Genomic DNA, 24,418 nt, shown 5'->3' on the forward strand with positions numbered 1-24,418 from the left:
GACTAACATGTATATGAGTAGCTCCAGTTCTCCCCTTGTTCATTCTTCTTTATTGGAGAAAGTTCCCCCTTTTGGGGAAACTTGTGACGAAACCTTGAATGGCTGAGACTTGCTAGTGCCCATGAAAACAAGAACGCGTGGAATGCCATGGCAGGTCTCTCTACTTGATTGGGTGACGTGCCTCATAGGCCCACGGGCCATGGAAGCCAGGATGCCACATTGTTCCCGATGTGGAGCCATACGAATTCACTATCAAACGCTGGTTTGAAGCAAAGCGAGGGTGCGTTTTGCCTTGTGCATGACGCCGCCTTCCTGGGAAGTACCTCGGTGACTGAGGTGGGGATTGGCAGGATGACTCTGCAGCTCCCATGCCTGTCTGTGCAGGTAGATAGTGTGCCTTAGTGGTGATTATGCGTTGCATCCTTTCCCAGAGATCTGGGCGGCCATGTCCAGCTTTGCTGACACAACTGCAGTGATGGTAGAGGTCCTCACTAATCAATTTATGTTGGCATTCACGTAATTCTTGACCGGAGTAGCCAGCGTATCGCTCATGATAGGAAAAGTGCAGACACACTCACTAATGTGAACTAGGCTTCCATCCACCATAGCACCCTAAAAGGCAACAGTAATTAAGAGGGGAGGGCGTCCTTCAAACAGCGTTCAGGCAACACCGATCTCCTCCAGTGGACACTTTTCCCACTCAGAGTTGTCAGCGTGTTTAATGACTATGAAGGTATGTGATTCAGCAATTCCTTAATGACAGCCACGGTAATAAAGGGTTGGATCTGGGTCTGTATGTACAGCTTACTCAAATCCATACTTTCTCTTCATCTAGACAGATGCTATAATAGGAACCATGAAATTGGGCCTTTCAGTCATTCGGGAGTGAAGTGCCTTGTAGACAGCCCCATGTACCGGCCCCCCTTAACTTCAAAGCCATCTTCCCTCTAGGCTGGTTCAGGCAATATCTTTTGCGTTCCAGTTTCACCAAAGGAGGGTGACACTGGGCACACAGGTGTAGGTGAATGCAAAAGCTCCCAGGAGATTTGGGTGGAGGAGAGAAGGGGAGAGGAGATGGGACATCTCCTTTAAAACTTGCTACCCCCGAGGAATGTAAGTCCTGGGGCCAAATGCTGTTGGGCTGGGAAGGGCTGTAAGAACCCTGCTAGTCATTCTGGTCTGAGCCTGTAGTCTCTGGTGACAGGGCAATTGATGTGATGCTACCACCTTCCCGAGATGGTCAGTGACCTCTTTGTGTCTGGGGATAAGTGGAATATTGCCTACCATGTCAGTAAACAAAGGATGTCACAGTCATCAGCGATTGGGGAGCTGGTGAGCCCTGAGGGAACTCAGGAAGGAAAGAATGCCTGCCATCTAGCCGCCATCAGACTGCTGCCACTCCCTACCATGAGCCCTAAGGAAACTCAGGGTGGGAACACACAGGATACTGACCCCAGATGGCTGAGGTGCATATCAAAGGAATGATTTCCGGGAGCCCAGACTCTTGCATCTTCCCATACACAGAAAAGAGCTAAGTTAAATTCCTTCACTTGGGATATCTGGTTTTCTTTAATTAACAATAATCTTTTGACATTCCTGACTACCTGCCCTTTGTTGCAAAACTTCTGTATAACCTGGCTCCCCCCTCGCTTCCTGGGAAAAGTTCTCTCAGGGTTACTTGAGATGCTGCCTCCCGGGCTTGAAGTCCTAAACTTTCCCGCCAAATAAAATATAACTCTCAACTTTTAGGTTGTGAATATTTTTTTAAGTCAACAGATTATTTCTTAGCCTTTCAGGAGTAGGGGGAGGCCTGGACGCAGTGTAATGAACACTTGCCGTGTTCCTGTTACAGAGAACGCCCGAGTAGCGGTTGGTGTGCACAGCATAATGGCATCTCCTCTGCCTTTCCCTCACAAAAGAGGGGTGTGGTGTCTAAATCCATCACTGGGGGATGGGGGCAAATTTTTTTGGTGGGGGCGCTGTGCCACGTGGCTTGCAGGATCTTAGTTCCTTAACCAGGGATTGAACCTGGGCCCGGGGTAGTGAAAACGAGGAGTCCTAACCACTGGACCGCCAGGGAATTCCCCCAAAGTTTTTATAATGTTTGATTTTTATTTGTGCTTGCAATTTATCGAAGTGGAATGTGGAATTGCTGTTGCCTGATGAAGGAGAGGACAGAAGCACACGTATCATCAGGAGTTGTAAGAAATTTATTGGAAAAAAGGGAAGGCAGCTCCCTCTTCCCCATCAGTGGGTGTCTACAGGCCTAAAGGTGCAGAAATGATGAAAGGCGGGGCAGTGGTCGTAGAGGATGCTTTTCTAAGTGACATGTAAATAGACCACGTGATTGTGCTGGAGTGAAGAATGGACACCCGGGAGCCCTACTATTAGGCCTACAGAGTGAAATAGGAATAGCTTTATGGTCCCAGCGAAGGTTCTCAAACGCTGAGGTTAACCAACCCACAACCCACTGCCCCCGGCCCAGGGAGGAGAAAGGGCAGTGGTTCTGGCCTATGCAGATGGGCAGGCAGCTGAGACCGCTGAATCAGGGGTGAACTTCTGCTGGGACAGAGGGAGGCCTGAAGCTGTGTCATCTCGTCATCAGGTGTCCTTAGTCTCACGTGGACCCCCTGCATCCCTCCTGTGTAGATCTGGTGATGAAACAAAGTGGCAGTGAAACAGGTCACACCCTAGTCAGCATCCCCCAGTCCCATCCTGGACAGGCTTTGTGGCCCAGCCTGTCTGCCCTTCTGACCTTCATACTTTCTGAACCTCTTCGAAAAGGAGACACAAGACTCATTTTGGTCTGAAGGACGTATGCCTCGAAAAAACCTTCTTTTATTCAAACAACAGTTACAAGTACTTCACTTGGCTTCTGGGTCCCCTCTGCCCATGCTCCAGCCCAAAGTCAACGGATGCAGCACTTGGCTTTTCTGCCGTAACAGGTGCCTTCAATCCTTTGGAAGAGCGGGCAGGAGGAGAAGTTGCAGGTCCCCCCTTTCTTGACACATATGTAGTGGTCGGACCTCTGGCCGAAACCCGTAAGCAGGTTAACACCTATGAGAAGGGAAAGAGAGCACTTCAGACTCCGGGCTTGCAGCCACAGGGACTTCAGAACACTCGGTGAAAGCAGAACAGACAACCCTTTGCAGAGCACGTCACAGGGGTTTCCCTTCCAAGAGCTTTGCACTCAGTTGATCTGTGAGGCTGCTCATGAAATAAGGCATCTAAAGAGACCCCTCCGTCCGAGGTCTGTGCCCGCTGTGGCCAAACAGTGGGCAGCCAGAGATGAACAGCAGGGTGCCGAGTGGGCTTTCTCCTGCCCAGGGAGCTTTGGTGTACAGGGAATTCACATTAGTCCCCAGATAGGTATTCGACCACTTTGTACTGTTGCCATCCCCTGTTTCAGAAATGCAGAAGCACCTTTCGAATTCCAGGAGCATTCCTGAACTTTCCTTTTACTCCTGTATTGTTTAGTTACATCATTCCCTCCAGCTTGAATCCCTGCCCAGCCCCCACCCCCACCCCCACCCCCATCACCGTGTCTGCTGCAATCTATGATCCTTTAATGTCAGGCTAAAATTATAGCTACTCTATAAAGCTTTCATCATTTTCCCAGTTGGAATTTATTTTGTCTTCCTCCCCGTCACAGAATCTCATAATTTGAAGACCTCTAGACTCGTCTTCCACCATATCCAGCAGAAAAAGCTGACCTCTGATACCCCTGGCAAGCAGCTATCTAGCCATTGTTTTGTGTCTCTCTGTCGCCAGGTGTTATGGCCTGAAACCCCCCCCCACAATGTCCCCACCCCCCTCACTCATAGTTGAAGCCCTAAGCCCCCGAGGACCTCAGAATGTGACTGTATTTGGAGATGGGGCCTTCAAAGAGCTGATTGTGGTTAAAGGAGGTATATGGGTGATCACTAATCAATAGTGTCCTTATAAGAAGAGGAAATTTGGACACACAAAGGGACACGAGTGATGTGTCAGCACAAAGAGGAAAGGCCATGTGAGGACAGAAGGCGGCCCTCTGTCAGCCGAGGAGGGAGGCGTCAGGAGAAACCAAACCAACACCTTGATCTTGAACTTTTACCGCCCAGAACTATGAGAAACGAGCGTCTGTTGTTTACGCCGCCCACCCTGGAGCAGACACCCTGGGAGACAGGCTTCTAATCTCTGCCTGCTGGACACTTGGTTTTCATACTGATGGAAACTGTCCTCTCAGTAACTTCCAGCTAGTGGTGCTTTTCCTGCTTTATACAGAAAAGTCTAATCACTCTTTCAGAAGGCTGTCCCATTTTCAGTCATTCTGCTGCCTTAAAAGTCTTCTTTTTCTCATTTTTCTCAGTGTCTAGTTTCCAGACACTTCACAACCCTGTTCATTCTCCTCTGGATGTGTTCAGTTCATGGATAGACTTCCTTAAGTTTGAGGCCTGGAATAAACACAAAATACTTTAGACGTGTCCCGTCTACCAAGAGCAAAAAGAGGCTTCATCTCATTTTGTTCACTACAGAGCTGTGCTGTGCAATGTGGTGGCCACCAGCTACGTGTGGTGACATATTTTAATTAATCGAAACTACATCACCCACATTGCAAGTGCTTGATGGCCACGTGTGGCTAGTGGTTACTGCACTGGACCATGCAGCGGTAGAATATTTCCATCATCACAGAACATCTCATTGGACTGTGTTGCCATGGAGATGGAAGGGCATTGAGAGACACGCTGGTCCCACCGTCTGAGGGAAGCATCTTAGGCCAAGGCCACACAGTTGCTCACACAAAACACAGTCTCCTGATCTCCAGCCTGTATTCTTTCTATACATTGTACTGGTTCCTGCCAAGGCTGTTCAAGATTGTTCCAGGTTTTAAAAGCCTCACCACAATATCGACCTCCAGTAAGATCATAGTCAACTAGACTCTCTAAATCTCCAGTTCCAGCTTTTGTTGCTCTTCATTGGAAGATGTCAGAGCTGGAAAGATACTCAGTCCAACCCCTGCTGCAAGATTGAATCCTTCCTTCAGTACGTCCTCCAAGTGATCGTTATTAGGAAGATGGATCAAGCTAATGAATGTGAAAGCCCTTTGAAATCAGAAGGTCTACACTTTCTTTTTCTTGTTGTTGGTATGTGTGTGTGTGTGTGTGTGTGTGTGTGTATTTATACCAACATTTAAATATATGTATATTTAATGTTATATTTACCCTTCCTTTTGTTGGGTAAACAGAGGAGACCCAAATACAGCCAACTGTGGCTTTTTAGAGCCCAGATGGACCTCAGAGCTCAACTACTTCCACCTCTCTGTGATTCTCTCCCTAGATGAAGACGCTGAGGTCTGGCGATGCCCCCCAGGGCATGCAGTTGGCCACAGGCAGAGCCAGGACCAGAGGTAGATCCCATGACCCTCACCAGTTCTCACTCCACCTCTCTGCTAGTGAATTATGGTGTCACCACACTCAGCGGGAACTCATTTCTGGCGTTATCTTTGAGGATCTAGTACATTATAGGACCCCAAAGAAATAGCAACATATTTAACGTCAGGGTACTTTGGTTACATTCCTTGTTCTAGAATGAATTTGTGTGATTTTTAGCAAAGCACTCAAACTTTCTGAGCCCCAGCTTCTCAAATTTAAAATTGGAGAGACTAGATTATGTGATCTCATCCATTTCTAAGATTCTGAAGCTGGTCATCTTTCCTTTGGTGGGGAACTAACACGTTTATGGTTGCATTTAATCCTCCAAGGAATGTATCACTTTTTCCTAACTTACAGACAGGGAAACTGAGGCCCAGGGAGATTCAATGTTCCCATAATCTAATCAGCCAATGATTATATTATCTTAATAGATGCAGAAAGATATTGGAAAAAAATCAACATTGATTCGTGATAAAAAAAAAAAAAAGCTCCTAGCAAATAAGAAACTGGAGGAAACTTCCCTAATCTGATAAAGAGTACCTACAGAAGCCTACAACATACAGTACACTTAATGGTCAAGTATTGAAAACATTCCATGAGATTGGCAATCAGACCAGCATAACTGCTATTGTCATTACCATTCCTCATTATACTTGAAGTACTGGCCAGGGGGATAAGAGAACAAAAAAAAAAAAAAAAAGGTACAAGGGTTGGAAAGGAAGAAATAAAATTGTCTCTATTTGCAGACATTATGATTATATGTAGGCAATCCAAAAGGAATGAACAGGCAAATTTAGCAAATTTGCTGAGATCAACATACAAAAAAGAAAAAATGAATTTTACTTCTGTATATTAGCAACCAACAGAAAAAAGGAGATAAAATAAAAACACCATATAGAAGAGCATAAAATATGCCTAGTTATAAATCTAAGAAATTATGTGCAATACCTCAATCTATAAAGAATACAGTATTTTTTTGAATTTAAAGAGGCCCTAAATAAGTAGAAATACTATGTTTAAGCATTGGAGGATTAATTATTTTTAAAATGTTAATTTTCCCCAAAGTAAGCTGCAGATTTAACCCAATACCATAAAATCCCAAGAGATTTCTTTCAGTGAAACTTGATGAGCTGATTCTAAAACATATATGGAAATTCCAAGGACCAAGAATAGCCAAGACACTCATAGAAAAGAAGGCGGGAGAATTTGCTTTACTGGATTTTGAGACTAATTACAGAGCCACTGTAATTAGCGTGGTGAGGATACAAGGGCAGACAAATACAGAAGCAGGACAGCAGAAAGAGATACATGCGTATATGGAGAGTTGAAGTAGAACAACTGTGGCCCCGCAGAACAGTGGAGAAAAATGGTCTTCTCAGTGGTTGGTTCTGGGACAATTGGATATTCATAGTGGAAAAAAAAACCCTTTACTCTTAGCTCGGACCATACGTGCACACTAAAAGCCACTGCCAGATGGTTATAAGCCTAAATGTAAAAGGAAAAACAGTAAAAGCCCCCAGCAAACAGCACTGAACACTTTCTTCGTGCCTTTGGGGTAAAAAAAGATTTCTTAAGGTACAAAAGCGCTAACCCTAAAGGAAAAGATATGACACGTTTAACCACATTAAAATAATGTGGAAAACCTCTGCTTAAGGAAAGTTTCCATTCAGAGAGTGAAAAATTAAGGCACAAGGTAGGAGAAGATATTTCTAATACTTACAACCAACAAAGAGCTTCTATGCAGAATATATAAAGAGCTACGACAAATCATTAAGAAAAGACAGATAATCTGATAGAACATATGGGCAGAAGACACACAGGTACTTCACAAAAGATATCCAGGTGGTCAGTAATTATACACAGAAGTACTCAACTTATTATTTATCAGGGAAATGCAAATTAAATCGCCAATGCCATGCCACTCCCCTCACCAGATGGCTAAAATTTTAAAATGATTGACATTATCAAGTGTTGACATAGATATGGAAGAACAGGCATTTTCATTCATTGGTCGTAGGAGCGTAAGTTGATATATACGCTTTTGGAGAACAGTTTGGCATTATTCATTAAAATTCAGTAGTATAAGCACATGCTACGACCCAGCAGTGCCACCACCTCTTGACACGTAGTCAGTTGAAACGTATGCACAAACCAAGCTATATTATTCAGCATGAATGTTAACATGGTAAAACTATAAGAAATATGGGAGGTTATGACCATAAAAGTCAAGGGATGATTGCTTTTGGGGGAAGGAGGGATTTGTGACTGAGAAGCCTGGAGGAGAGCCTCTTAGGTGCTGGCCAAGTTCTAGTTCTTGGCTCACACTGTGGTTACAGGAGTGCTTGTTTTATAATAATTCATTAAATTATACATTCGAGTTTTATGTGCTTTTCTGGATACATGTTATATTTTACAATTAAAAATTAAAACAATAAGAGTTGCTTTTGAAAAGGTCTTCCGTGTATTCCTGGCACTGTGGGCCTCCTGTGCTACGTGCTGTGTACACCCTCTCCCATCATGCCTTGGTCCGTTTCCGTCCACTCCCGGGCATGCAAGCTCCTTGGATAACTCACAGCCCCGCTCTTCTCCCCCCCTTTCCCAAGAATGATAGTACGTCTCTAGACTTGTGCTCATTCTTATCTTGGTCCTTATTCAGCTGGTCTGAGAAATACAGTCCAACACATCATGTGGCGGCCTCTGGAGCGCCATGAACCAGAGGAACATGGAAAAGAGGGAGCGCGCTTATAGGTAAGAATGAAGGATGAGGAGGGGTGAAGGGAGCAGGCCTGTTAGGAAAGCAGGCTTGTACCAGCTTCTATGCTTGCAGCGAAAAGAGAGACTCTCAAATACTACACAGTTACTAGGCCAATTATAGCTGGACTCTCAATAATCCCACCCAAGTGCAACTACAACACCAGCTGTTTTTTAAGTCAACTGTAATAATAGGTGTTGGCTGAATGAAGGGCTGTTGTGATTAAGTAGCAGGAAATTAACTAGAAAATAAGTGCCAATGGGTCAGTCCCAGAAGAAAATGAGAGGAAGAACGTTCATGGCAGTGAACACAGGAGAGGCTTGACTGTTACAGAGTCATCAGGAAATAAATCTGCCTGAGGGGCATGGACAGCTGTCAGTGCTGCCGAGACGGGACACAGCCTGTGCAGGTCAGATGGTGGAGGTTCAAGGAAAAGGGCAGGTGAAAAAGTCTACAGAGAAGAAGATACATTGGAAACATGGGGAGGATCTTTGGACTTTATATAAAAGAGCCACGAAAATAAAATTTCTTAAAGAGCCTTTCAGAGAGACAGGAGCGGGGAGCTCTGAGATTGGGAGTGTGGTCCTCAGGCCACGGGCAGTGGACCCTGTTCCCCGGCCCTCTCCTCTGAAATTGGGTTGACAGTATACAGTTGGAGGTGCAAGTGAAGTTTTGGAACAATGTCAGAAGGGAAAATTGGGGAGCTTTTGACTGAAATATAAATTTCTTGTCCTAAAAGACCACCAGGCTAAAGTGGAGTGAAGTGCCGAAATGACAAGGGTTTTGGAGAAGAAGAGGCCTGAGCTCTACCCCTGCCGGGACCCCTACCCCCTGCCCTGGAGGACTGCACCACATAAGCAGCAGAAAAGCACAGGCGTGGAGAAAGTCAGGAGCCAGAACAGGGTTGACGGCACCCATGGATCTGAGATGTGACAGGAGCAGACACAGACACAGGTCTGAGGATCCATAGGGTGCAATCCAGATTTGCCAGCGCTGGCCGTGGAGTCCCACACCTGTGGTGATGCATACAGGGACTTGTCCGTGGGAAGCGACGTGAGACTGGTCGTCTCGGAATGTGGGCCTGGGCCAGTCAGCTGGGCTCTTTCCCCAGTCAGAACAAGGTGGCTGGTTGGCAGTGTGCCAGGGGAAGGGTTGCCCACGAGTGAGTGGGTTCCCTCCCATTGCGGACATTACAATAGAGGTCGCTTGTCCACTTAGGAGACGTGCTGGTGGCTCAGGCGGTCAGTGGAGGCCAGAGAGGGTCGGACTTCACCTCTGTGGATCTTTTCAAGATATCTGGGGAAGAAATCAAATATATACAAGCCACTCCTGCAAAACAAATAACAGAACTGCAAACCAAGTGAAAACTCAGGGCCCCTCTTCCACAGACGGGTCACCCATGACGTCCCTGTTCCTAGAAACGCTTGCCGGCCACTGATAACCAGCAGTGCCTCCTATGAAGGTCATGAAAGCTTTAAGTCACTTCCATCTAGATTATCCTTAGGATAAATTGATTTGCTGGTGACATATCCAGAGGTCTTTGGGAGGTGTGGGAAAAGAATATAGGAGTTCGAGTCAGAGCTGAATTCGAGTCCTTGGTATTCGCGGGCTGAGTATTTGAAAAGTCAGCCTCTCTGAGATTCCCTGCAAAACCCACCTCTAACGTGGGGATAAGAGTCGTCCCTGCATGACGGATGCAGGTGCTGGGGACACTTAGTGAGATGTTTTCGGAGTTGCTCGTGGCACTACGAAGTACCACAGCCGGTGCCGTGTGACCGGCGTTTCTGAGGATGACTCTGTTTCCCCCGCATTGCTAATCGGGTGCTCCTGTCGGGTCTGCTTCGTAGGAATCAGGGGCTTGTGTCTGAGGCACCGGGGAGCGTGTTTTTCCGGACGGGATCCGAGGCCGTAGCAGGCACATTCCTGGTGCTGTTGCCAGAGTTCTGCGAGGTGGAAGGAATTCGGGCCAGCAGGTCTGAGTGACACACTTTGCGACACTCGGGTGTGAGCAGGGCCAGGTGGAGATCCAGGGTCACAGGACGTCGGGCTGGGACTTGTTTTGCCTCATCCGTCACTTTAAAGGTGAGGAAACAGAGGCCCAGACTCCCGGGAATGCACGTGGTATCCGTGTCCGGAGGGAAAGGAAAGAAGAGGACTGAGGATTGGGCCATGACTCTATCAGCGGCATTAATTTTGGTTAACTTGCTGATCACCTGGCAAAAGCACAGCTGTGGGCCCTGTTTACAGGAAGACCGTCCTCACTGTCCCCCTGTATCTACTGTCCTCTCCTCTGATCAACCTCCACGCGGCAGCAAACCAGTCTCTTTTTTAAAAAAATTAATTTATTTATTTACTTTCGGCTGCGTTGGGTCTTCGTTGCTGTGCGCGGGCTTTCTGTAGTTGCGGCGAGCGGGGCTACTCTTCATTGCGGTGCGTGGGCTTCTTACTGTGGTGGCTTCTCTTCTTGCGGAGCACGGGCTGTAGGTGCACAGGCTCAGTAGCTGTGGCATGCAGGCTCAGAAGCTGTGGCTTGTGGGCTCTAGAGTTCAGGCTCAGTAGTTGTGGCTCACAGGCTCTGGAGCACAGGCTCAGTAGTTGTGGCGCACAGGCTTAGTTGCTCTGTGACATGTGGGATCTTCCCGGACCAGAGCTCAAACCCATATCCCCTGCATGGGCAGGCGGATTCTTAACCACCAGGGAAGCCCAACAAACCGGTCTCTTAAAGAAGCCGTTTCTGATTCTGTCACTCTTGGGTTTAAAACCCCCTGGGGCTCACTCATACCCAGATGCGTTTCCTGCTGCCTCAGCCCTCACTGGATCTGCCCCCGCATCACCATCCTGGCTCCTCTCTGCTCCCTGGCACGCTTTGTGCCTTGAGCGGCCTGCAGTGTTGCAGCTGAGGGCCTGGGAGTCCCTGCTCTGCTACCAGTCATGTGACTTCATTATTGTTATTTACCCAGAAAATGGGAATAATGATTCTTCCTCCCCCACGGGGCCACTGGGAGGACTAACTAAAAGCGAGAGCTATGGTTTTCTATTTCTCTTCATCTCTAGGCTTTCACACCAGCTATCCTTTCCGTCTGCTTTGTCCTTGACTTCTCCCCTTTCACTGGTTTAGTTAATTCAGGGCTGCAAATCCAGCTGCCCACTGCAGCCAGGCGGGTAACACAAATCTGTGAAGTGGGCTGAGGTGAGGCATTAGGGACCGGTGGGGTCTGCAGTGACATGGGGGAGGGAGGCCCATCTGGAGGCACAGCCGCTGTTTAGTTGCAGCTCACTGTTGCCATGTAGGAATGTTGCCACATCTTTTGTGTTTTTAAGACAAGATAACACTTACACACTGCTGTATTTAAACTGGATAACCAACAAGGACCTACTCTGTAGTACAGGGAACTCTGCTCAATATTAGGTAACAACCTAAATGGGAAAAGAATTTGAAAAAGAATAGATACATGAATATGTATAACTGAATCACCTTGCTGTACACCTGAAACTAACACAACATTGTTAATCAACTATATTCCAATATAAAATTAAAAGTTTTAAAACTTTTTTAAATTTTAAAAAAGAGAAGATAAAAATCAGATTTTCTTTTCTTTTCTTTTTTTTTTTTTTTTGGTGGCATATCCTGACTTTTAAATGTTGGGAGGAAATTAAAAGAAATATTTTTTTGAAAGTATCATGAACACCAAAATGACTTACAATTTTCCGTCCCTGAGCTTCCTCAAGAACAGGTCAGCTCTCACTGTCATGTCTTCTCCTAGCGTCCTGCACTTAACAGCATTTCACAACACGGTTGCCATTAGTTAAGTAATTATGTAATCGGTTTTCTCGTCCCGCTCTGTTTCTGGAATGTGTAGAGATGAGACCCAGGGCTGTGTTTCCTGGCGCATCCCCTGTTCCTGGGCAACACCTGCCCACAGCAGCTCTTAACCAAACACTCCTTGAATCAGTGAGGGAACAACGTCAACCTGTCTTGATTTCTCAACACCTCGGCTGGGGTCCCATCCAGCTGATGCAGGGACCTGGGTCGCCTTGTCATTGTGACATCATTCTGCATTCACAGAAAGACCATTTGAATAAGATACAAGTGGGCAACCCGTATTTTTTTTTTTTTTCTGACCGAGATGAAAACTGCTAAAGAGAACGTCAAGTCTTAGGATCTCCTGTAGTGACCACAGAACACTGGTTCCCCCGGGTCACGTGGGCCTCGATTTCCTCACCTGTGAAATGACCAGGTCTAAGGGCTCTTCCAGAAAAGGAGTGAACTGACCCACGCGGGGTCTCAGCGTTGCTGAGCAGCCCCCGCTCCCTCCCTGCAATGACCCCGCAACTGTGCGGCCCACGGGCAGGGTGGGTATGGCAGGGGCAGCTGCAGCAGCTGTGACAACCCCTGCACAGCAGTGAGGATGCAATGACCAGAAGCACAACCGGTGCCTGAGGGTAAAGCAGAGACTAGGTGAGAGCTGCCTGCGCTGTGGCCCCGGGGCACTCAGGCTGGGGGCACCTGTGTGTTCCAACGCGGAAGACACTTGGGGCTCTTTCCACCCAGATAACAGCATCCAGACAGCACGACATCCCCCAGAAAACACTCGTGTCGAGTTTGCCCTTGCCTGTGGCCCTCTTTTAAGATGCAAACGTCTTGGGACAGTAGAGGCACTGCAGAGGTGGTGCTTGCCGTGCAAGGACCTCGGCCGCTCGCAGCCTCCCAGCTCGAGCTGGGAGGTGGAGGGTGGGTGCTAATCTTGCCTTTCTAGAAGGTGAGCTGGGGTCAGCAACTGGTCCTGAGGGCCCCGGTCCCTATCCTGGGAATCCATTCACTGATAGTTCTGTCCAGACAGGGCCTGCCTGTCGTCGGAGGACAGCGTCTTAGCTGATCCCGCGTGCACTAAGGGCTGCACGATGTTAGCTGATAATTCACGAGTGATTAGTAAGTTTATCTGCTCCTGCACATACCCTTGGAGACACGTTCATTTTCTGAACTCTGCATGAGATGTTCGTAATCATATTTACATGTCATAGACTGAAAAGAGCTCTTCACGTTAACAGAGTGACTTTCAAACATTTTGAGTGTACCTGAGCTGCAGTAAGAGATTTTGCACGGCTACTCAGTACGAACACACATGCAATGAGATGAGTGTGATAAAACAGAGGAGACGCTGACTGCGTGGCATGCACTGGTATTTTCTATTCTTTTGAGAAAACAAGGTTGCAACTCAGTAAATTAATTTCTCCACCTCTCTTATGCATTCCACCTGGAAACCTTAAAACTCTGCATTGGAATACCTCTGAACCCAGTTGTCCGAGGGGAACACTGAGGCACCCCTGGAGCAAATTAGGCACATCTGCACACTAAAATGATGGCCTGGAGAAAAGCACAAGTGGGTCTTTCAGAGAATTCCAGAGCTCTAACACTTTTAGAGCCACCTGCCACAGCACGCTCAACTCGCAGATGCGGAAACTAAAACCCAGAATGTGAGACTCGCTCAAGATCACTTAGTGAGTGAGCGACGGGTCTGGGGTAAAATGCATCCCGATTCTGCCAGAAGAGTCTCACCTTCTCTTACGTCAGGGGCACTGCTGCCTTGACCCAGGGGAGCTGGGCCTGACACAGAGCTCCCCTGCTCTGCACTGGGGAATGGCCCACCCTGGAGGATGTGAACCGATTTCTCAAGGAAGGTGGATCTCTGACTGCCTGCACACGGGTGAGTCAAGGATTCCAGCTGAGCTGGTCTTGTGGGCGGGGCGGGAAGCATCTGCTCGCAGCAGGGCACCTGGGAGAGCCCACCCCGGGACCTGGAGAGAGATGGCGTGGCAGCCTGCACCTCTCGGCTGCCTCGGACCCTGACCTCTCAGGGTGAGGAGACGTTCTGCAGATGGAATAGGTGATCCCCTTCCCCATAGGATACTTGCAGGATGCCCGAGACAAAGACAGGGCTGGGAGGTGCTGGGAGCTGCCTGGCGCGGGCCTCCCATCCCTGCCAAGTGCAGAGGGAAGGGAGCCCTAAGGGACAGACAGAGAGATGGGAGTCTGGCCCTCCTGCAGCTCAGCTGCCCTCAGGCACCTGGGAGAATCGGCCTGGGGATGCTCCAGGCAGGCGCGCTTGCCCCTAGCGGCCGGGATGGCCCAGACCCTGCAGGCTCGGTAGGCTTCTGCCCACGGCCTTCTGCCCGCAGCAGGCCGCTCAGCCTCGAGGGTGCCTTCCTGCTGATCTGTCCTGGGGACACAGAGGCCGTTGCTCTTAGACTCAGCCCCAAGTCCCAGCCCCGGGGCGGGCGCTGCAGCAGGTCCCCAGCTCACCTGTGGCCAGCTGCGAAAAGAGGCCGAGAGCCAGCAGCAGCAGGTAGAGGACCCTCATGGTGGTGGCAGGTGGCCCGGATCCCCGGGGAGGGCAGAGGCTTCTTGGAGGCTGAGCTCTCAGAGGCTTCCAGCGGCTGCAGTGTCACTGTATTTATAGGGCTAGAGGATTGCACAATCGCACAGACTGATGTGAAGGGTGGTGTCGCAATCCTTAGAGTGAAATGCTAAGAAATAACCCTTCGCGGCAAGCCCTGAGTCAGCCGGGAGTCACGTGGACACACTTTTCTCTGTCTGGCTGCAGCTGGACCCAGCTCTCGGCCTGCAGGCGTGGAGGCAGTCCTCCGGTTCTGCTTTGAGTCTCAGCTGGGCAGTTCAGCTGCCGTTCCCAGCACAGGAGCTCCTGCTAGAACCCCTGTCGCTGGGATGGCTCAGGGAGCCCCGACAGGCGGCCCCGGGGAGGCACTGAGCCTGGTGGCTGCCCGGCTGCCATCCGGTGTCAGGCCCTTTAGCTGATGAGACCCCAGACTTCACCCTCTTCCCTTATAAAAGCCGAGCCCGTTCTTTTAACCTTTATGGATGGAATTTTCATCAGGCCCAAGGTTGACTAATACTAGCCTTTTGAGCTTCTGGTTTTTTTTAAATTAAGATATCTCTGAAATCCTTTTTAATCTATGGGCCTCTTTTATCACTGAAATTTATTTTTTTTTATCAAGACAATTTTTTTAGAGCAGTTTTAAGTGCACAGCAAAATTGAGGGGAAGGTACAGAGAGGTCCCATATACCCCCAGCCCTGCCCATGCACAGACTCCCCCGCTATCTACAGCCCTCACCAGATGGTATGTGTGTTACAGTAATGAACCTCTGCTGACACGTCATTGTCACCCAAAGTCTGGAGTTGACATTCGGGTTCACTCTTGGTGTTATACATCCTATGGGTTTGGACAAATGGATAGTGACATGTAGCCATCATTATAGCGTCCTACAGAATAGCTTCGCTGGCCTAAAAATCCTCCGTGCTGTCTCTTCATTCCTCCCGTGTGTGCTCAACTGCTGACAACCACTGATCCTTTTACTGTCTCTACTGTTTTGCCTTTTCCAGAGCGTCATATAGTTGGAATCACACAGTATGTAGCCTTTTCAGATTGGCTTCCTTCACATAAACATATGCATTTACATTTCCTCGAGGTCTTTTCATGGCTCGATAACTCATTTCTTTTACTATTCCATTGTAGATGTAATATAGTTTATTTATCAAGTCACCTACTTAGGGACATCTTGGTGGCTTCCAAGTTTGGGCAGTTATGAATCCAGCTGCTATAAACATTTGTGTGCAAGTTTTTGTCTGGGCATAAGTTTTCGGTTCCTTTGGATAAATACCAAGGAGTGCGATGGCTAGATCATATGGTAAGGGTATGTTTAGTTTTGTAAGAAACTGTCTGTCTTTCGAAGTGGCTGCACCATTTTGCATTCTCAGCAGCAGTGACGAGAGTTCCTGTTGTTCGACATCCTCACTGGCATTTTTTTTTTTTTTTTTTTTTTTTTTTGCGGTACGCCGGCCTCTCACTGTTGTGGCCTCTCCCGTTGCGGAGCACAGGCTCCGGACGCGCAGGCTCAGCGGCCATGGCTCACGGGCCCAGCCGCTCCGCGGCATGTGGGATCTTCCCGGACCGGGGCACGAACCCGCGTCCCCTGCATCGGCATGCGGACTCTCAACCGCTGCGCCACCGGGGGAGCCCCTCACTGGCATTTGGTGTTGGCTGTGGTCTGTACCTTGGCCATTCAAAAACATGTGTAGTGGTATCTCATTGTTCTAACCTGCATTTCCCTGATGACGTATGAAATGGAGCATCTTTTCGTATCCAGCCTTTCTTTCTCCCAAGAAATGTGTTTCCAGGAAGCTTCCAACTGTGGCTTCTCCCAGAAGGCGAATCCCTAATGTGGCCCCTTGGAGTCAGGAGGCCCGGGGTCCAGACTGGGCTGAGTCTTCCTGAGCTGCCTGGATTGAAACTTATTCTTTCAACTGTCAAACTGGGATGTTGTGTTAGCTAATCTCTAAGCAGCTCTCAAGTTCTCATCAATTCTAAAGATTTAAAAAACATTTTCTTTATCGTTAATTTTCCTTGTAATTCTGTCGGCAACTTTCCTGATGTCTCTGTCAGGGTTCTTATTTGCAGGCACGAGAAGCAGCTCTGGCTGACTGAGCAAGAGAGGAGTTTGTTAAGAGGATGTGGGGTAGGGCTTCCCTGGTGGCAGTGGTTGAGAGTCCGCCTGCTGATGCAGGGGACGCATGTTCGTGCCCCCGTCCGGGAAGATCCCACATGCCGCGGAGCGGCTGGGCCCGTGAGCCATGGCCGCTGAGCCTGCGCGTCCGGAGCCTGTGCTCCGCAACGGGAGAGGCCACAGCAGTGAGAGACCCGCGTACCACACACACACAAAAAAAACAGGATATGGGGTAGCTCACAGAATCACTGGGTGCCTGAAGAGCCTGGCTTATAAGCTCTGCTTCCAGAAACAGTGTCCAACCTCCTGCAAGGGACTGGTCCGAGGAGGACACTGTAATGCAGCCACTGCGCGTGAGACAGAGGAGCTTGACTTTGCAGCTACTGCTGCCGCGAGCAGAGCGCCTGTACCGCGATGCCACGCGCCTTGCGGACACTTCCACTGCACCCCTACCAGTGAGAGACAGAGACGGAGGGAGGGAGGGAGGCTGGGGGGAGAGAAACAGAGAGAGACAGAGACAGAAAGAAAAGGAAAGAGAAAAAGAGAGATCAAGGCAGAGAGAAATGGAGAAAGTTAGAGGGAACTAAAAAGAGAGAGAAATAACAAGAGATAACAAAGACAGAGGCAGAGAAATAAAATGAGAGAAACAAAGAAATAGAGAAGCACACGTACAGAGACAGAGAGAAGGAAGCGCAGGATCAGGTCTCCTCTTCCCCACCCTTTTCACCTTGAGCCCCACCTTTGACGCCACTGTACCACCTGCCTGGGTCTGAGTCCCACTTGCCGGGTCTGCTTGGCAGAACCTTGGGCATAGGACCAGCCGCAGGAGAGCCTGGGAAAGCAAGAATGTGGCATATTCAGCATGTTTGGAGGGTCTTTTCAGCCTCCCGTAAGCTCCGGCAGTGAAGAATTCCCCAGACACTCAAAGGGGTGAAGCAGCCACGTGGACAAAAGAAATGCAAGCGTTCATCACGCTCAAACTCATTCATTCTTTCATTCACTGATTCAAGTGTATGTATTCGGTTCCCATTACGTACCAGGCGATCTTTAGGGGCTTGGGGTGCAGTGAGGAACAAGCTTTCTAGTGGTTTCCTGCAAAAGTCTAGTTGGGGAGACAGATGAGGGAACAGACGGTTGCCATGACGCTTGCTAGGTGCTCTGATGGGTGGCATGTGGGGACCACGGGCCAAGGCCAGTATCTGAGGCAGTGTATGTGAGTTGAGGCTTTTAGTGTCATCTGAACAGTTTTGGTTTTCTCCTTAAGCAGTAGGGAGGCCGCGGACGACCTGAATCAGAGGAAACACATGAACCAGTTGCTGCTTTAGAAAGCGTCTCAGGGAAGTGTGGAAGTGGATGGAGAGGGGCAGGATTGGACTCGGCAAGACAAGGGAGGAGCTGGTGCAGGGTCTTAGCTAAGGTCGTGAAGGGGAGATGAAAGGACACGTGGATTCAGGGGACGTTAAGAAGCAAAAGTCCAGCAGACACGGAAGGAGACAGAATGAGCGAGACTTCTGGCTCGGTGTAGGTAAAAGGTGATGTCACGGACCGAGGCAGGATAAACAGGAAGAGGAAGTGATTCAGGGAAATGATGGTGAGTTGCATATACGTTTGCACGGAAAGAGTGCCTTACATTGGGCTCCCCTAGAAGAGTGTGAACCGAGAATTTGAGTGAACATGGGGACTTGGGAGACGTAAAGAATAAGGTGAGGGGAGAGTTGGTGTGAAGAAGAGGAAGCAGATAGAAGTGTGTTATTAAGGCCACTGTTGACTACAGGAGCTGAATTCCACGGGGACTTTTGCAAACAGGGCAAAAGACAATCCCCAGAATCATCCAGGCCAGGGGGCGAGAGAGCTGGAGTATTTGTACCCCCAATGCCTCTTACTCATTGGTTAAAACTGCTTTTAGCGGGATGCTAATTCCTAGGCGTCGTGACCCCGACATTCAGAAGCATAAGGGGCGAGCTGCCTGGGGCCGAGAGGCAGGGGCTGGCTTTTGGAAGGCAGTGATTTGCGTGGAGTCTGGGGGAACGGGAGCCCCAGAAGGGTCTGCTGCTGTGAGATGCGCGGGATCCGCATGGGGGTCTTGCTGGCATCACACCTATGGGCTTGGCTCTCTGCGGACAGAGTCGGAAGGTACACCTGGCTTCCGAACTTATCAGCTTCTGTGGGTCACTTGAAGCCCTGGTAGTGAATGAAATCCTTAGGAAAATAAAGTTTTTTAAAAATCCCAGAGAACACTGACTTTCGAGGAAGGAGGGGAGAAAACCATGGACCGGGGGGTAGCAGTCAGGGGAGGGAACATCTTTAGAGGAGGGAGGGGCAACCTCTGTCAGATGCAGAAAACTTCTCATGCAAAAAAGCGCCTGCTTCTCTGTTTCCACTCCGGCTCTGGGTTTGTCCTTTACTGCTGACACCGGAGGACTTCATCTCCACCCTTTCACTCTTGGTCCTGTCGTAACATTTGCTTTCGGTATTTTCCGCAGTCCTTCTATGCGGTTAGGACGGCGTGTCTGAGTGGCAGGTCTGCGTGGCCGCGTCCCCGCGTCCAGCAGCGGCCGGAAGCTCCGGCGGCCGGGTCCAAAGTGGATGTGATGAGGGGACGCCGCTCCAGGGAGCCTGAGGTCAGGGGAGGGGCCGCCCGGCGCCGGCCCTCCGCCTAGGCTGCAAAGGAGCCACAAGAAAAGTGAACGTTCCGTGTATTTGAAGGGGATGAGACGTCTCAGCCGCAGAATAAGGCGGAAACCTGGGCCCTTGGCTGTGTATTTGGGGGTGTGCTGGGGGCGGGGCGTGTGGTCGAATGGGGGTGTAGGAGGCTGGATTAAAGGGATTACGGCACAGAGTCTGTGTTTGCACGCGAGCCTCTAACCTTCGGCCTCCCTTTCTCATCAGCATCAGGAAGCTCCAGGCTTCCACGTTCGAGGTCACGGTTCCTGGGGAGGCCCGGCCCTCCTCGTCTCCCTCCCTGCTGTTCTCCGTTCAGAGCCGGCTGGGCCTGGCCCCCACAGGCCGGGACAACCTCTTGGCTCGAGCTGCCCCATTTGTGAAGTAGGGAGATGCAGACAGCGCCCCTCAGGTCAGAGCAGCTGGCGTTTGTGGTGTTTGCACAGATCGGTGGAGGGATTGGCAGCGACCTTGCGTGGCGTTGAGCTCATGAGAATAAAAACAGGTACATTCTGACGGCTCACGGGAGCCAGGCCAGCCCACATGCCCTGCGTGAATATTCAACCTGGATCACTCCTTATCAGAGTCACACCCAATTGCATTTCAACAATATTTATGACATCACAGCAACAACTCCTGAGCACAGCAGGAGTGAAGAACGTGCTTTGCTCTTGGGGGGCTGGTCGCTCCTGTGGGTGAGCCATGCCTTTGTCCCCTGCCACCTCCTCTGAGAAGCCCTCCCTGACCTCCGCCCCTTGTCCTAAAAGCGCCTGGTACTTCCAAGCTGCCCCATCGCACCTTCCTTCCCTGTCACAGTGACTGTCATGTCCTCTGCATGCTTGCTGTGAGGTTTGAGGGAGGGGCTGAGTGGGGATCCCCATCATCTCCGCCCCCCAGGCTCTGGTGTCCAGCATAGATAACCAGTCGCCAGAGGAAATGAATGAAACGAGTGCTGCTGTGGACTGAAAGGTGCCCCCCAGAATTCCTGTGCTGAGGCCCTGTATTTGGAGACGGGGCCTTTAAGGGGGAAATTACGGTTAAATGAAGTCACAAGGCCTGATCCCGTCGGACAGGTGGTCTTGCAAGAAGGGAAGAGCACCACGTCTCTCTGCCACATGAGAACACTGGGAGAAGGCAGCCTCCAGAACTGTGAGGCATAAGCTTCTGTTGTTCGAGCACCCAGCCTGTGTGTTTTGTTACACGGCCATAGCTGACTGATACAAGTGTCCACACTTTGGTTAACCCTTCGTTTCCTAGGACCTCACTCCTGGCAGCACCCCAGCGTCCCGGCACCCAGATGATGTTCCCTCTCTAAACGTCACAGCCCGCATTTGTTTGCATCCTAATAGCGTGCCAGGATTTCAATCTAAGATGGAACCAGAGGATATAAAACGGAAACGCTCACGCATGTGCCCTCAGAAAAAGAAAACTGAAGGACTGAGAAACAGAGCTCCCGTAAATGCCCCGTTTACAGAAAAGTGACAATATTGGAGCAGGGACTTGGTCAAGGGCTGCCTCATATCAGCCTTGGAAAGTTTGCTTATGATTTCTGGAGGTCTGAAAAAGAAATGACCTGGGTTGGGCTGAATTGAGCTTTGCCTGCCTGGACTGGTTTTCTCTGCTCAGGGGACTTTCAGGACTGGTCTCTTTTTTTTTTTTTTTTTGCGGTACACGGGCCTCTCACTGCTGTGGCCTCTCCCGTTGCGGAGCACAGGCTCCGGACGCGCAGGCTCAGCGGCCATGGCTCACGGGCCCAGCCGCTCCGCGGCATGTGGGATCTTCCCGGACTGGGGCACGAACCTGTGTCCCCTGCATCGGCAGGCGGACTCCCAACCACTGCGCCACCAGGGAAGCCCAGGACTGGTCCCTTTTTTTTAAATTGTTTTTATTTTAATAGACGCTAACTGGACTCTCCCCTGTCTACGTTTCCTGCCCGTAAATACAGCCTGCTCCACAGCTTTAATGGACTCGCTTATGACTCGCTACAGTTCACATGTCCTGAATTGCAATTCCCCTGCTATTCCCGAATAAACTCATCTTTTTGACAATTTTGAGCTTGCCTTGGTTTGCCTCTTTGTGTGGGTCCATGATAGCTATTTTCATACTGTTCTACTGCATCTGAAAACAGACTCAAGTTCTCTGTTTCCAGTTTGAGGCCACCTCTGAAGGGCCTGCATTCCTTACTGCTTCTGGGGCAAGGCGATCATCAACACACTTTACCATAAAAGGCACGTGTCAGGTTCTTTTCAGGGAGAAACTTGAGATTTAAGCACATTTGTGTGGGGTTAAAGAAAAAGAAAATCTATGTGTGTGTGTGTGCGCACATTCACATTTGTAAATGCAGGGAGAAAAGTCCAGAGCCTAAGAAGAAAAATCACCAAACGTTACCAGTATTTGCTTCTGGGAAAGGAAAGGGGGCCCCTACCTGTATTCCCGCTGTACGTTTTCATTCTGATTACTCCACTGATGGACGTCACGTTTTGCTTTGAGGCTGCATGTGGCCCAGAATTTCCAGCACTTCCCCCTGTTCTCTAGCTGGCACCTGACCTTGATTACAGCTGGCGGGGCCGTCCTTGGCTGGCTGGTCTCTAGGACACGTCTCCTCGCAGGCTGCGTGGCCCGCCGCTTCCCAGAGGCAGGAGCTGCCTGTGTCAGGTGTTGATCACACCTTCGGAGCATGAGACCTGGTGGGGCGGCGGTGGGACAGGGGCATGATGGCAGCACCTGCCTTGGGCCCTACCTGCTGAAGATCGAACCCGACTCCGTGGGGCTGAGCTCGTTTCAGGCCCACCTTGGGGACCCTTCTGGAGTCGGTCTCAGCTGTGGTTGCTAGAGCTGGCTAGCCTGACGGGCAGAGCCGGACGGAGCACACCCCCCCAGGCCAGGTTCGCCGCGGGGCCTCCCACCCTTGTGCCTGCAGTGAACCACGAGGGGTCTCGAGGGGAGCTGGATCAGACCCCGAGTCAGACGGACTGGATTTCAGTTCTGTGCCTCCACCTAGAGGCCGGGCCAACCGGACATGGCATTTAGCTGCCCTTCTGCTCCGCAGGAAAGATAGACCAGAGGGTTGTGTGGCTTTAATACGTTTGTGCCTAGAAAGTAATTGACAGGCGGGAGGGTTCAGTAAGTGCTGTTCTTACAGCTCCTGTTTCTATTCTTTCTAACATTATGAAGCATTGTTATCCCCACTTGCCTGGATGACACACCTGGACGGGCAGAGAATAAGAAACAGCTCATGGGCAGTAGGTCCTGGATCGAACGCAGAGCATCGGTGTAGCACAGCCGTCCTGGCTGAACTCAGACCCCAGGCAGAAGCTGACTGTGCTGGAGATCATCCCCGGTGTTGGTTTTATTTACAAAAACAATACACACGTGGCAAAAAGCTAAAACAACACTGACGTGTATCAACAGAAAATGAAAGTGGCCTGGAATTCTACCTCCCTCAGAAGGAAGGATGGCTAACAATTTGGTTTCTCTCAGTCTGTGCCATTGTCCTGTGTACACACGGAGGTATCTCTCCACCAGGCCTCTATGCATACGTATATATCTTAAAGGGAACATACTGTAATACAGGTCTGCAGCTTGCTTGATTCCCACTTTTCATTTGGACCTCCTTCTATATCATTGGATCAACTTCAGTTTTGTAACACATGTACAATATGTGTGAATTCCACGGACAGGGGAATACTTCTGGAAAATTGACTTATTTTTGAAAGTTCTGGTAAGACATACATAGCATAAAGTTGACCGATGTAGCCGGTTTTAAATGTCCAGCTCAGGGCCCTTAAGTACATCCACACTGTGGTGCAAACGTCCCCACAATCCATCTCCAGAATGGCTCAGCCCTCCAAAGGGAAACTCTGTGCCCAGGAAACAGGAACTCCGCCTTCTCCTTGCCCTTCGCCTCAGGTCACCACCCTTCTACTTTCTGTCTCTGTGAATCTGGTTACTCTGTGAGTACTCTAAGTGCTTCATAGGAGTGACTTCATATAGGTGGATTCGTACAGCAGTTGTCCTTTTGCAACTGGCTTATTTCACTTAACGTAATTCTTCAAGGTTCACTCACGTTGCAGCTTGTGTCATAATTTCCCTCCTTTTGAAGGCTGAATAATATTTCGGAGCACTTTGAAGAAACACAAGATGGGTAGTAATTCTTTTTTGTTTAAGGCATTTTTAGAAATTGCAGTAGAGTTGACTTACAGTGTTGCGTTGATTACCGCTGTGCAGCAAGGTGACTCAGTTGTACATATATACGTTCTTTTTTTAAACAGTCTTTTCCTTTATGGTTTATCATAGGATATTGAGTATAGTTCCCTGGGAGTGATTCTGCAATCCAGAAAAATCTCTAGTAAACGACCTCCTGTCTCTTCTCCACTCACACCCTCTTCCTCTACTTAGTAGGGCAAACCTCAGAGATGGCGGTGTCGTGAATGGATGCTCTTAACTCCCACCCCACCTGCCTAGTTATCCTCCTGGGATGTGCTACAATGCCTCTGGCTTCTTTTCCAGAATTGAGTGTCGGACAGTGTCCCTCACTGGATATAAACACGATAAAGGTACCATTTAAGGTCATAACCCTGGTGCTCCCCTCAGGCAGGGGCAGACGTGCTCTGACACGTGGGACTGAGGGCAGAGCCTGCTGGTCAGTCACAGGTATCACCTTTTCACGAGGAAGCCCAGAACGGCCGCTTGCTACCAGTTACAACTGTAGCCTCCCGATATCTGAGCTGGAAGGGACTCCAGCGCTGACTCTGGAGAATTTCTGCATCCCGTGGAAATGGGTTTTTTTTTTGGAGTAGGAGGGTTTTGCTGACCATGTTTGTGTCCGCCTGGCACTCGGGTCTGGCTCTCCGGTCTAGCTAGGGAGGGCCGTGCCGCCCAGGGAGGCCATACAGTCTTTACACCCTTGAAGGTGAGCCCACAGGGCTCGCCAAGGTCCTTGATTTATGGGGACCTGCTTTTGTTTCACACGACAGCGAACAATACCTGCCGGTTGCCAAATACCTGCCAGGTTGATTTTTAGTGTTACCATTGTTGAGAACAAAGGCTGTTGGAAGCATCCCAGAAACTGCC

The 24,418-nt window shown here is 49.6% G+C and overlaps 1 protein-coding gene across 2 annotated transcripts; it reads right to left on the bottom strand.

The window, feature by feature from the left end:
- Positions 1-2,799: 2,799 nt before the first annotated feature.
- Positions 2,800-14,600, bottom strand: DEFB1 (defensin beta 1). 2 transcript variants are annotated; one of them, XM_022570827.3, is made up of 3 exons: positions 14,465-14,579; positions 9,177-9,459; positions 2,800-3,057 (listed from the first exon to the last, which is right to left on the bottom strand). In XM_022570827.3, exons 2-3 carry the CDS (start codon positions 9,352-9,354, stop codon positions 2,909-2,911), a joined length of 327 nt encoding a protein of 108 aa, XP_022426535.1. In that variant the 5' UTR covers positions 9,355-9,459; positions 14,465-14,579; the 3' UTR covers positions 2,800-2,908. The 2 variants fall into 2 exon arrangements, with proteins under 2 accessions (XP_022426535.1, XP_022426536.1); XM_022570828.2 differs by lacking the exon at positions 9,177-9,459 and having other exon boundaries at positions 14,465-14,600.
- Positions 14,601-24,418: the final 9,818 nt, after the last annotated feature.

This window comes from Delphinapterus leucas, chromosome 21 (genome assembly GCF_059928025.1).
Source record: "Delphinapterus leucas isolate spDelLeu-1000000601 "Yukka" chromosome 21, BTC_Dleu_Yukka2, whole genome shotgun sequence".
NCBI classification, from domain to species: domain Eukaryota; kingdom Metazoa; phylum Chordata; class Mammalia; order Artiodactyla; family Monodontidae; genus Delphinapterus; species Delphinapterus leucas.